Source organism: Rhipicephalus microplus, chromosome 2 (assembly GCF_043290135.1).
Source record: "Rhipicephalus microplus isolate Deutch F79 chromosome 2, USDA_Rmic, whole genome shotgun sequence".
Lineage (NCBI taxonomy): Eukaryota > Metazoa > Arthropoda > Arachnida > Ixodida > Ixodidae > Rhipicephalus > Rhipicephalus microplus.
In genome coordinates this window covers 165,849,631-165,863,056 of record NC_134701.1, presented here as the reverse complement: position 1 = coordinate 165,863,056, position 13,426 = coordinate 165,849,631, and the positions used below count along the sequence as shown (strand labels likewise).

At 44.4% G+C, this 13,426-nt stretch overlaps 1 protein-coding gene across 4 annotated transcripts in view; it reads left to right on the top strand.

The window, feature by feature from the left end:
• The window catches only part of LOC119170587 (adenylate cyclase type 8), a 634,357-nt gene that overhangs the window by 603,135 nt on the left and 17,796 nt on the right, over window positions 1-13,426 (top strand). For all 4 annotated transcript variants that reach the window (XM_075887054.1, XM_075887053.1, XM_075887056.1 and 1 more), the window contains exons 9-11: window positions 1,433-1,591; window positions 2,199-2,349; window positions 4,979-5,170. In XM_075887054.1, coding sequence (XP_075743169.1) covers window positions 1,433-1,591; window positions 2,199-2,349; window positions 4,979-5,170 — 502 coding nt within the window. The remainder of the gene's footprint in view (window positions 1-1,432; window positions 1,592-2,198; window positions 2,350-4,978; window positions 5,171-13,426) is intronic.

The window sequence follows — 13,426 nt, the reverse complement described above, 5'->3', positions numbered from 1 at the left end:
GACGACCTTGAGAGCGAGCCCAACGTGAGACGTTCGCGTCAGCTGGCTACTGATGCCAAAGACACGCTGAAGCGGAGCTCCGAGGGACACCAAACGTAATATAGTGTACATAAAGAGCTTTCCGGTAACCGCATTGACAACGTACGCTTCGTGGCCTGGTGAGCAGCGCGGCGCGCTGCGAATTGAGAAGTTGCTGGTTCGACGCCACAAAACAGAACTTTCCCTTCTCTCTTTTTTTCTTTGCATACTGTTAGTATATATTTAATAGTGTCATACCATTCTGGCCTACGTCCGTGGTTGACACCACCCGTACGGACTCTCTTGTGGAGGAGTGGGAAGGGGGGAATACACTTACCAAATTCAATGACATTACCCAACAATGTAGATTTCAACGAACGGAATACTCCCCGGCTCACCCCAAGCTGAACCGTGCCCTGTTCGTTCGATAGCGGCAATTACAAAGAGACACCTACACTAATTCTGTAATTATGAAAGAAATTTACCCCCTATTTGCATATGACCAATTCGTGCAAGTATTGTAGTGATGGGGCCACACTAGCTCATATTTTCTGAGAGTGTCCAGCACTAATTGAGAATATAAAAGACATGGCCTCCAATGAGAAACTTCGGGAGTGTTGGCGGACCGCGCTGCTCAGCTCAGGACTAAATAATCAACTCTGAGCGATCCAGCAGGCCAAGGAAGCTGCTAAGAGACTTGGTCTTTCAACCAACTTCTAGGCGGGAACCCAGCCCGGTAACCTGTAGGAAGCGCATAAAGTTGTTCACTGACTTATATCCGTGACGAAATTACGTCAGCAAGGCTGTGGTAAACGCCGGCATAAAACATTTTGGTGATAAAAAAAGATATAAAAAGAGCAGGGGATCTGAAATTTTTTCGCTTTCATCTATCACGCGCAAAACCCTCGCTCTGTTACCTTGGCCGAAACAACTGGTTGTGACGCAGAAAAGCGTACTGAGATTAGAAAAGGGCTCCTAGCCATCTCGGGTCACAGCACACCTGGTGCATAAATTTACAGACGCATGCACGCGCCGCGTAGTTACGATTACAAGTGTCACTGCTCACGTCTAAAAATTTTACTGACAATGATTAGGAGCTGTTCATGACGTTACTGGAGCTCTGATAAAACAAATAAAAATGAAACCCCGTTTTTTTGTTGCAGTCTAATCTTCTGTGGTTTCCACTGATACGAATTTCGGATCGTATTCACACGAATACTTCGGGTGACCCCGCGAGATTCGTATCATCAAGGTTTTACTGTTTAAAGTTCTCAACTACAAGTTCAGTTTAGAATTACGTGTATGTACGCAATTTTCATTGTGACCTTTAGTGTTTATATTGCTTCTGCGAATATCACTTGGAACCACCGTGCTTGGAGCACGGCGTTTAATGGCGCGTTTTGCCTTCCTGCAGGTTTGTTCGCCAGACGACGTGCACAGACCTGAACATGAGGATTGGTATCCACACGGGCTCAGTGTTGTGCGGTGTACTGGGGCTCCACAAATGGCAGTTTGACGTTTGGTCTAACGACGTAACCTTGGCCAACCACATGGAGTCTGGAGGCATTGCAGGGTAAGGGCACTTCGATTTTTTCAATTTTTGTTTTCTCATGTAAGTTTTTTTTTAACGTTGCGTCTGCGTTTGAACTTGGCCATGCACTGTGTTTCATTCAGAACGGTGGCATTAGTATACTATCGTAACTTCTCAAAGCAAAGCCACAATTAATAAAATCCGTGCTAAGTATTAGCACGTGAGAGCATGCGCATGATTACTCCTGGAGAAAAGTTCCAAAATGATGCTTAGTTAGCCGAGCGCATCTTTGTCATAATCTTCTCATGTCGTGCTTCTTACATGCAGCTTGCGCGCTTTGCTTCTCCAGAGCTCAAAATGCCATCTCTAAAAACTCGTCTTTACAGAAGATTAGTAAGGGGTGGTGTCTTCAAGTCAGCAGACGTTATTCAGCAAAGACGTCAATCTAAAATAGACAGCAGCTCTAATGATACACATCTGTCCTTATATCTTGGTAGCGCCTGTGAGCTGCCAAACCATGAAATGGTGAAAGCCTCCTGGAGGATTTTCAGTTATTAACTGCGCGTGTTTGACTTGCTTAGCTTTTCATAGAGCTTTCGTTCCAATGTTATCGATGTTCTTAGGAGACTTTTTTATTTTCTTTTTGTAGTCGCGTTCACGTTTCACAAGCGACGCTGAATGCTTTGGGAGACTCTTACGCCGTGGAACCCGGATACGGGGAGACAAGGGATGCGTACCTGAGGCAACACAACGTGCAGACCTTCCTTATCAAACGCACCGAACCGTCCACCTACAAGAAGGTAAGCCTTACATCCTCATGACTTACGTCTCCCGCTCTGCCACTTCCTTTGTTTCCTGCTCTCTCCCCTGCAGGTGGCGTACTTATACGCATTAGGTCATGCAAGCGTAGATAGGTGTAAATAGGCAAAGTCACGGTGAGAAATTGGTGACAGTGTGAACAGGAGTCAAGTGAAATTCTTTGTAGGCGTACAAGCCTTCAATGCGACAGGTGAAATATTTTAAACTATAATTTACTAAAATTTGATGCAATTGCGATAAACAAGTAATACGAAAAAAAAAGCAGGATAAAGTGCCAGTGCCCTATCCTATCTGCTGCCCTACAATGTCTTTTCTCGTTTTATCCTCCTTGCGCCACAAATACATTGCTAAGCTGTGCACCAACTACCCCAATATCTCACACTGCTAACTTGGAGTGTGAGACGAAATGAATTGGCAAATTGGGAGCGGGAAGACCTTTCTGGTATCAATATTTTGTGGTTATAAGCTGATACGTTAGGAAAAAAAAATAAAAAAAACTGGTGTCTTGGCGTATCATATGCCACAATAAAGTAGTGATGCCATACCAACAAAACCTCGTGGAAGGCTTATTGACCTTCCTGTAACGACATACTAAAAAGTCTTGAGGACTTATCACTAGATCTTGCGATCGAAGTTTTCAACTTTACCGCGCTATCGAAGGGAGAACGTAATAAGTATCATTCGCGCATATATAACAGAAATTAAGGATTAGAAATGGCATCCCTCAAGGGCAAAGCGAAGGTAGGTTAAAGTTAGCAAAGAAAGTTAGTGTAAAGTGATGTGAGTGCTGGTGAATGCGGGGCCTCATTCTCTAAGTCCGACTGATATGACAAAAAGTGCACTTGAAGAAAAAATAGCTTTCACAAAACACGTCAAAACATTAAGCGACAACACAGTACCGTTGCCATATTTTTTCCCGTGAAGTGGGGAAAGCGGGGCGCTCAAACATACTTTATAAATGTTCGCATGTGCGTCATGCAGTGTGTGCGCTTGTATATGTTTACTTCCGAAAGTGAAAGATTTCGGGAGAAGGACCTCGACTTCCCCGACACCTCTGCCCACCAGCACCCATTGAGCCAGATGCCTAGAAAGTCATTACGTCTACAAGACGGACGCAGCACCTAGGTAACGCGAGGTTCACTATAAGAATACTACAGAGATGCTATAGAATCGGGGTGCTACTTAAGCTAGGTTTTCTCATACTGGAGAAACATGTGTGTGAAACAAAAAAAAAAGACTGGAGTGTACAGCAACATATCTAATTACACATCAGATCAGAATGAATCGATATATCCAAAACTATTTCAATTTCATGGCACAGACTCATCAGAACGAGACAGAAGACCGTACAAAGCAGTGTGCTATACAGTGCGTACGCGAGCAGCTGATGTTGCGCGCATGTTTCAATAACGCCAAGCTATTCTCTTGTTCCAAGCTGAAATAAAGGTTTCTTTGATCTTATAGACCGTTTTCTTTTCACATTTCTCTGAGTGAAATCGAAAATGGACGGTTGTCGTGGGAATAATGGTGGCACGATCTAACAAAACGCTCCGCTGCCTTTGTTATGTCTCGCTATCCTCACATGCCTAAGCCATTGATTGTCGCTGTTCGACCCATCATCTTGTCCGTCTATCTTTATAATAGGATATTGCACAACGTTTTCCGGACATCAAAGCTAAGAAGCAGTAGCGCGGTGTTTTTTGCTTAATAATACTGGCACAAAGAATCGGCGGCATTTGTCTGGCAGTGAGGCAAAATTACTTCCGTTGTAACATTAAACTGCGAGCGAAAACATTTCAACCCCTGAGCTTTACTTTCGCCTATTTATACAATCGTGAGCTGATTGTTTGTTCAAATGGTTATGCTTAGTCCTTTGTCTGTCATAGAACGTGAAAAAAGACCAAAAACAGATGAAGTGGAAGATTAGCAAACCACTTTCTGTGTTACAATGTCTCTCTTCTTTTTTCTGGCGTTCCTGTATACTTCGCTGAAGAGCGCGATAACCACGAACCAAAAATCTGAATAGTCTCTCATCTTGATCTTCTTTCTACCTTTATAGGTCGCACTTGTTTTTTTAATTTTTTCTGCATGATTGAGAACAATGTTCATTTCTGTATTTCGCACAAATTCGTCAGTCATCTAGCAAGAAAGTAGAGCAGAGAGTGGTAGGATTAACCACAAAAACTTGTAGTTGGCGAAGTTGCGTGGGTTAAATACTAAAAGGAAGCTTAGAAGTGATAGAACTTGATGGGACATGCTATTTTTGTTAAACTTCCTGCTATCTCTCTAAAACAGCCTAGCTTGAAATAACAGCGAGCAAGCGAGCGTATTGTCTCGCTTGTTAATTTACAGCTAGCACAAAATGCCGAAACGTCAATTCTTGTGGTCTTCATTGTACATTGAGGATTCGACATGGAAGTGTCCATTGCGTGGTTATTTACAATTTAATATTACGACATGCTTCTTGCGAGTAATTTATACTCCGAAAACATTTCGAATTGGTTACTTTGAACCCTACTGAAATACTTTCTTCATCATAGAATACTCAGCATTTTCGTAAGTATCTTTAGGACTATCCTGCAAAAAATTATCGCTCTCTTTCTTGGGCAGGGTTACAAGCGGCGGAAACGGCGGAGCAATCCTGAAGACCGTCAGAGCACCGTCAGCCTACCAATGAGCAACGGCGCCAATGGCGGCGCCGCAACCGGCGAGCACCGCTCCAGCGCTAGCACCAACAGCACTGTCGGCACTGGAGACGACGATGTCGCAGCCGACTGGACGCCCGAGATACCTTTCAAGAACGTGAGTGAGCCGGCTGTGCTTTTTCATGTTTTGTGGTGGTGCATCGTAAGAAGCAGAAACTTCCTTCTTTTAATGCTTTTGGCCTTCCCAGTGCAATATAGTCAACGAGTACAGTAAACACGATGCTTAATTTTATGGTAAGTAAAAAAAAATTAACAGGGGCAAAATAATTACATTCAAGAAGTAGGAAGTAATTATGACATCATCATGATTCCTTGGATAGTGAATCAACCATTCTATGTGGTAGCATGAGCCGCGCAACACAGGGTGATCTCTTCACGACTTCTACAGTGAAGTATAGCTTAGCTATCTGCTATCCAACTCTGCATGAATACTCTTTCAACACCGGGATGGTACGTTGTACCTGGTCTCTAAATTCATGAATGTGCCTCTATTGTGCACGGATGTGTCCCAAGTGCATGTGGTTTGACAAAGTTCCTGCGTGGGGTGCGTGAAGTAGAGGAATCCTGGTTGTATTTAGTTGACTTTTCGAAGCGTCAATGCCAATCACTAGTTGAATGCTGTCTCCGTTTCCTTATCTGGATACAGCTCTTGAGAATCATCGGGTGCATACATTGCAGTTGCCTTGAACGGCAAAAGCAGTTTGTGGACCGCCTCATAAAAACGCGTTGCCGTGACAACCATATTTCGGAGAGGAGGTGTGTCGCCCATTGCGCTCTCGAAGCAAGCGAGTGATGTCGTCCGTCAGAGCGATTTCGTGATGCTGTTTTGTTTCTGCGATGTCATCTTCTTATACGGTCTCAAAGGAAATTGCTGCCTCAAACTAAATTCCTTGGTCATACCAGCATGGCATTGAGAGCACAAAGGTGCTCCTTATTGAAATTCTACGGATCAGTGTGTGAAAAATGACACCAGAATAAAACAAGGCAATACGGCATGAAAAAAAAAATCTGTAGAATTTCGCGCCTAAATCAGACAAACACTCGTGCTCTTTCTTTGGACGAGAACAAGTGGCTCTGTCTAAAGTGTGTCATATAAAGCACCGCAGTATCGCGTAGCTGGCGTGTGGGCATTCAGAAGTATCACGCAACTGAACGAGAGAGAAAAAAAACTGGCCCCGTATCTGCATGTTAATCTGCAAATGTCGTCTAAAGATGATGGTCTTGCGTGTAAAAATGTTGAACAAAAAATTTATTTGATGTTCTGCGCAAGAAAATTGGGGAATGGTATTCTGGAGGCGCTGCGTTAGGGTGCCTCGAGCGTGCAGCGGAGGCGAACGAGCACATAAAATCATGTCACATGTGAGACATGAGCGCCATATGGCAGTTTTTTCGGAAAACGAAGTGCGTGCCCCTGAGACGGGTGTGCGCGCCCGTCTCAGAGGTGATAAGGTGTAGAACGCAAGGCGACGGGTAGGGGCCACCACCGTCTCGTCTTAGCAAAGTGTTGGAACAGACCAAAATTTTTGCGTCGAAGGTCCCCAAGAAAGACGATAGTCTTTCTTGGGGACCTTCGAAAGACTTTACTATGCCTGATTTAAAAGTACTACTGTAGTAACATGGTCTTGAATTGTTTCGATCATATAGTCACTCTCCCGGGTTAATTTAGTTGGAGGTTTGACCTACCTTTCAGTGTGTGCTTTGATCATGCTCTCAAACTTAGTTGTAGGATAAACGACTGTCTCTTCACCTATATCTATATTCAAAATTTTTGATCGTTGTATATTATTTGAACTCCATGGCTTTAACGAGCTCATTTCTCAGAAATGCTGGTGTTGGCGTAGCTGTCAGCGCCTCTGGTTGTGAGTGACGAGACATTATCTTGTCCACGACAAAGAAAAAGAAATGAAGAAACCTGCCAATAAAAAAAAAAAAACTTCAGTACGAGTGAGAATCGATCCCAAGCTCTCTGCGTTGCAATCAGGTGTTATACCAGAGAGAGGCACGCCAATGGTCAAAACTGACTCGGAAACAAAAAAAAAACAATATGAGTTTCATGTTCTAAAAGTTCTCATTATTAGTGTGTACAGCCAAAAAAGCGAGAACTAATGTTTACAGTTCTTTTGGTCATGTGGTAGAAGTAATTTCTTCAATACACGCAATATAAGGTGGTTGAAGCGTAGAATCTCGTCAGGCATCTTAACATGTGAACTACGCAAGGAGTGAGTGTTACAAAGTCCCAGCCATTACAGGGTGCTCAAGATTATGTTCACGTGTTGCGTTACATACGTGAAAAGGCCCCTTCGCCGATTCACAAAAGGAACAATTATGACGCAGTGGGCACTTCGCAACTGTACTTGCAGTGGACATACTACGATAGTTTGAAACGGCCAGTGTTGCACGCACAGTCGTTCGTTCCCTCACGGCACTACGATAGTTACACCGCGAGAACAAAACGACGACACAGAGACAAGAAGGACACAAAAGACACGAGCGCTAAAGACACGAGACATGAGCGAGTTAAAGTGCTCGTGTCTTTCGTGTCCTTCTTGTCTCTGTGTTGTCGTTTTGTTCTCGCGCTATAACTAACATCATGCCATACCAACTAGCCCAAGCTGCCACACTTCTAACTCACGGCATTGTTGAGGCATACACCGAGACCAAAGCTAGGCTAGTAATTGAGAAGCTGAATCACACAAGGTCCGGTTAGGCTATTGCGCGCTACTCTTGAAGGTGAAGTCCAGGCATCCTCCAAGTTTCGTAATTGTTGTGTTTGTGACTGTTGTGTATTTGTTATCACACATTATACATAATAAACAACGGCGTCAACTCTGCCATATCCGCCAATTGCTATTGCAGAACAACAACAACAACAACAACAACAACAACAACAACAACAACAACAATAATAATAATAATAATAATAATAATAATAATAATAATAAAATTTTATTTTCACTGCAATATGATCTCTGACGCGTAACGCGCAAGGCTGGACAGTAAATTTCCATACGATCGTTCGTGTGCTAGATCTTCACCGCTGGGCGAAAAAGGTCGGAGGCGGCATATACGAGGTTCTCAGGATGCTTATAGCAGCTTTTGTGTTGGAAAATGCCACTGTGTGAGCGCGTTTGCACAGAAAATAAATTAACGAATAAAAAAACAAAAGAATGAACAAGTTGCGTGAAGTGCAGTCGTCATTCCGGTCGCCTCTGTTTGAGCCTGGCGCAAAGCTAGTTCGCGTATCTCAATGTAGATAAATCTGCTTCTCCTCGCTGCGCCTCATACTCTAAAATGTTAACCACTTTTTTCTAATCACACATGACAATCGCATTTTCGTACAAGAAACTACGCAGTGCCAAAAACAGTACGAGAAGGGATGTGGCAATACAGCACACCATTCGCGGCAACGTTTATAGATCTATAAACATATTCTAAATAGCTGATTTTAAAAAATGGCCCCGCATCTGCATGCTTGACTGCAAATGTCGTCAAAAGATGACAGTCTCGCGTGTGGAGAGGGTGAACAAAACGTTTATTTGATGTTCTGCGCGAGAACATTGGTGAATTGTATTGTGGAAGCGCTGCATTAGAGAGTCTCGATCCGTGCCGCGAAGGCGAACGAGCGCATCGAGGCACGTTAGACACGAGCGCCATCTGGCAGTTATCTTCGAAAACAAAGGAAGGCGTGCGTGCTCGTCTTGGAGGCGATAAGGAGTAGAATGCGAAGCGATGGGCAGGTGCCACCACCATGACGTCTTTGCAAAGCATTAGAAACACTTTCCTTTTTGAGCATCGCGTTGCATTATCTGCGCTGTGAGATAAACGCCACGGTCCTTAGAATTACATATATGTGCCTTCTCTAGTATGAAGACACACATACAAAATATAGACGTGTTGTTATGGTGCGTCATATATGCGGAATATTTGCTTTTTAATCAAGAATCGCACACGTATGAACGCTAAAACTTAAGCGAAATTGGTTGTCGCTGCGGATGGGGTTAGCCGTTTAGGATATTGCTTGGGGTTATTTGGAGTATCGTTACGGTGGACAAAGAGAGAAATGTACAATGTACAAGCAGCACTACAGATAGACAGGCAGACCAAAATTTTTGCGTCGAAGTACCTCAAGAAGGACTATCGTCTTTAAAAGCTCTAAATCTGTAAACGTTGATTCGCGGTAGCCGCTTGCACGTCGCCGCCACGTCGCTAGAGCCAAATTGTACTGCAGCGCCACTAGTTCTCGTGGCCGCCACGCAGAGCGCCTCTGCGGTGGAGCTTTCAAACTGAGTTTATTCCAGCAACGTTGACCGTGAGGTCGTTGTTTATACGCCGCTGATAGGACCTTTCCAAGGTCGTGCAGCCGGTTGTTTGCGTACTCATGTTCTCTGGTTCGAGGCCGATAGGGTTAGGCCTGTTTTAATAAGTGAAACACCGTGTTCTGAAATCAATTTGTTATCTGCGCGGTAACGCAATGCGCGTGTACGTCACATTACGAGAAAAAAAAAGATGTGTGTAAACTGCCACTAACCTGACCTCTAACCTGCTGTGCCTTCAACACTAAAATGATTATGAGCTCTCATCAACGGCCAACATTACTGGTGATGTCGTCCACCGCCACCGATGGCTGTTTCAACTATCGCAAAGGATGAAAAAAGTAAGACAAAAAAACAAGGTGTATTTGACCCGACCCATTTTTAAGATATCCTCAAGAAGTACATTCCTCATCGCCAGCAACAGCATCGAGAGAGTGCTGTTAAGTACGTGCTCGTATTTTCTCAGAGAGTATATACTGCGTATACCCCGTATATACTGCGGAAAATTACGATGATTTACGACTTAGTGAGTACCTCGCAGCAGTAGTTGCAGTAGGGGCCATAAGGAAGTCTACAGCTTCCTTTATGAAGACTGCTTCATACGAAGCTGTAACGCTGAGGCCTGACGTTCTATTGTTTTGCTTTATCAAGAAAGTGTTTTATGCTGGGGACCATCGAGACTTCAGCAGCGTCGTTTCAAGATGTAAGATATGCAAAAAGCCCACGTGAAGACGACCGAGCTAATGTTTCGGTGCTTTTGATGGCTTAGGAGATGAACCCGTGACCTCTCGATGCGCGAAAATATGTGCCGGGTGCTCCATTCATAGCACTACCGTCAGACAAGCGCGAGAATTTACAAACGAGCTTCATGTCTGTCACAACTCCTTTCTGTCACAGCCATCTCGGAGAGGGTCGCCGTCTTGGAGTGGTGAAGTGAAGTAGTGCATCGCGACAGTAACGAGAGATTATTAAAAATTTTTCAGCGTGAACAAGACGGATCACAAAGAAGAGTACACGTACAAACAACCGCTTGTTTGTGTCCTTTTTCTTGTGATCTGTCTCGTTCGCACTGAAACGTTTTCAAGAATGCACCACTTCCAGCTCACCCACCTCTCCACTTTTCTGCCGTAACAAGAGCGCTTCGGTTGTTTGAGCGTACTCTGTTTTAGCATGCTTATGTGTTTTCGCTTCCGTCCCTCTTTCTCTCCTTGCCTGTTCCTTACTTTTTTTCTCCCATTTCTCCTTCTGCAGTGCAGGGTAGCAAAACTGACACTTGCTCTCTGGTTACCCTCCTTGCCTCCCTTCATACCATATCTCTCTCTCTGTTCTCGAAAACTCCGTGGTCGGTAGAATACGCGGTGCGCCGTGATTCGGTTCGATGATGATGCGGCACGTGCTTTCGCGTTGTGTTAATAACGCGATAGCGTCAGAGAGCTCGTTTGGCCAAAAAATCCGGCGTCGGTGTCCACGTCGTTAGTTGTGAGCGAAAAATCGTAATCCTGTGCGTGACCGGAAAATCGAGAACGATGCTAATAAATGAACGATAAGACTGCCTGCGGAAAGCAAACCATGGTTGTTCATGTCCCAAGTGGGGATTGAACACGGATCATTCGCCTGTCAAGCCAACGTTCTAACACACGGCAATGCATCTGCTTGCGAAAACAATGAAAACAACATCCTCTGCTTGAAAATGCAGTGAAAGTAGCTTTCATGGATCACAAAATACACGCGTCACGTATACATGCTTCACAATGCAACATGAAGTATTGCACTGACGATGCGTGGTACAACAACCGTCCGTTGCCAACGGTTGTCATAAAATGTGAATATTATAATGGCTCCGTGGTTGAAAGCCAATAGCGTGCTACAAAAGACACAAATGCTGTAGCACATATTCCTTCAAGGCAATGCAGTAGGTGCATAGCAAAATCTAAGAGATTTCATGCAATACGTGTTTCAAGTACGCACCAAGAACAGGATGTCGCTGTCACTTTCAACTCCTAAAAGCGAAGCTATAGGCTCCCCGAATATTTATTGTGAGTCTTCGCCACCGCGATATAACTCCTAAATGCAAGACCGCGGTGTCTTTTCAGCATGCAGGCTTCGAGTGCGATAGCGCCAACTTATCACAGCTGCAGTAAGTGACATCCGATGGCGATAGTGTCGGCGTGCAAATGTTGCACAGTGAGAGTGTTGGCGTAGAGGGGGACCCGCCATCCGAAATCGGGTGCCTTCCCTAGTTGACGGTTGCTTAGTAGGGCTGCGAATCTGCATCTCAAATTCCTGAAGTGCTGTGTGGCGTATACATGGAAGAGCATATAGGCGTAGGTAAAGCTACAGTACTGGGGAGAACACATCCTGACGTTATTATTTATTTATGATCACGCTTTCACTGAGTGCACCCGAAGCCACATTGACGTGATATAATGTACAGTAGGGCTGACATTAAAATAAAAATACATTTTTCTGGTGCGTTGTAATCAACGCTTATTCTGTGTTTTAGGTAGTGCCGCATGGAGCGAAAAAACGCTTAGGCGTGGCCACAACTGGCGCCTCTATGTTACAAAACAAAGTTCACTTGTGCCGTCTGAACGATGCTGTTGACGAATTTTCGCAACGTCGAATTCTTCATTGTTTGTATAAGGACATGCATTCATTATTTTAGAAAACACCGTTGCAAGCTGCGGAGCGGCGAACCCCGTTTCGAGCTTCCGAGGGACGTAAGCTGCGGAGAACTAATACCTGAGCACGGCCATTGTTTTGTCTGGCTGTGACTGGGGTCACAGCCAATCTGCGAACTCCGCGAAGATGTGTCTCGTTCGTTGAAATGTCCTCCACTACGGCGTCTCTCATAATCATATGGTGGTTTTGGGACGTTAAACCCCACAATATCAACCAATCAATCGTTGAAGTGACTACGCGTTTCAACAGCACAAGTAATCTCACCATCATGACAGTTCATAAACTATCATAGCGTTCAGAATGATGCAGTGATGGCGTTACTACATAGCAGGCTATTATCACGGCAAATCCATCACGCAGGCGCGGTACTTATTTCAGAGTGGCATTCATTTCTTACGCCCGTTCTGTTAACGCAGTTGTTCGCAACATGCAGCCTATTTCGCAACTCGTCGTTGATGCAATTGATTGAATGATGTGTGGAGTTTAACGTCTCAAAACCACAACCATATGATTATGAGAGACGCCGTAGTGGAGGGCTCCAGAAATTTCGACCACCTGGGGTTCTTTAACGTGCACCCAAATCTGAGCACACAGGCCCACAACATTTCGATCTCCATCGGAAATGCAGCCACCGCCGCCGCTATTCGATCCCGCGACCTGCGGGTCAGCAGCCGAGTACCTTATCCAATAGACCAACGCGGTGGGGGTCGTTGATGCAAAGTCACTGAGCTAAAATATAACCTTTCGACGCGCAGCAAAAGAAGAAAAAAATGTTAACGAACTTAAGCAGTTACCACGATTTGGGAAACATTTGATAAGGATAAGGATAACGAGTATCATTACGGAGAGTGCAGTGGAAGTTGGAGGCAGGGTAGTTAGACAGGACACTGGCAAGCTTTCTCAGGAAACGAAGAACCTAATTAAAAAGCGTCAAAGCATGAAAGTGTCAAGTACAACAGACAAAATAGAACTGGCAGATCTTTCAAAGTTGATTAATAGGCGTAAAGTATGCGATGTAAGAAGGTATAACATGGAGAAAATTGAACATGCTCTGAAAAACGGAGGAAGCGTCAAAGCAGTGAAGAGGAAACTTGAGATAGGCAAAAGTCGGATGTATGCACTAAGGGACAAAGAAGGCCAAATAACTACCAATATGGATAGGATAGTTAAAATAGCGGAGGAGTTTTACAGAGAGCTGTACAGTAGCCGAGACAACCACGACCTTAATACTATAAGAACTAGCAGCAACCCAGATGACACCCCACCAGTAATGATAGAAGAAGTCAGAAAAGCTTTGGAGAGCATGCAAAGAGGCAAAGCTGCTGGTGAGGATCAGTTAACATCAGATCTGCTGAAAG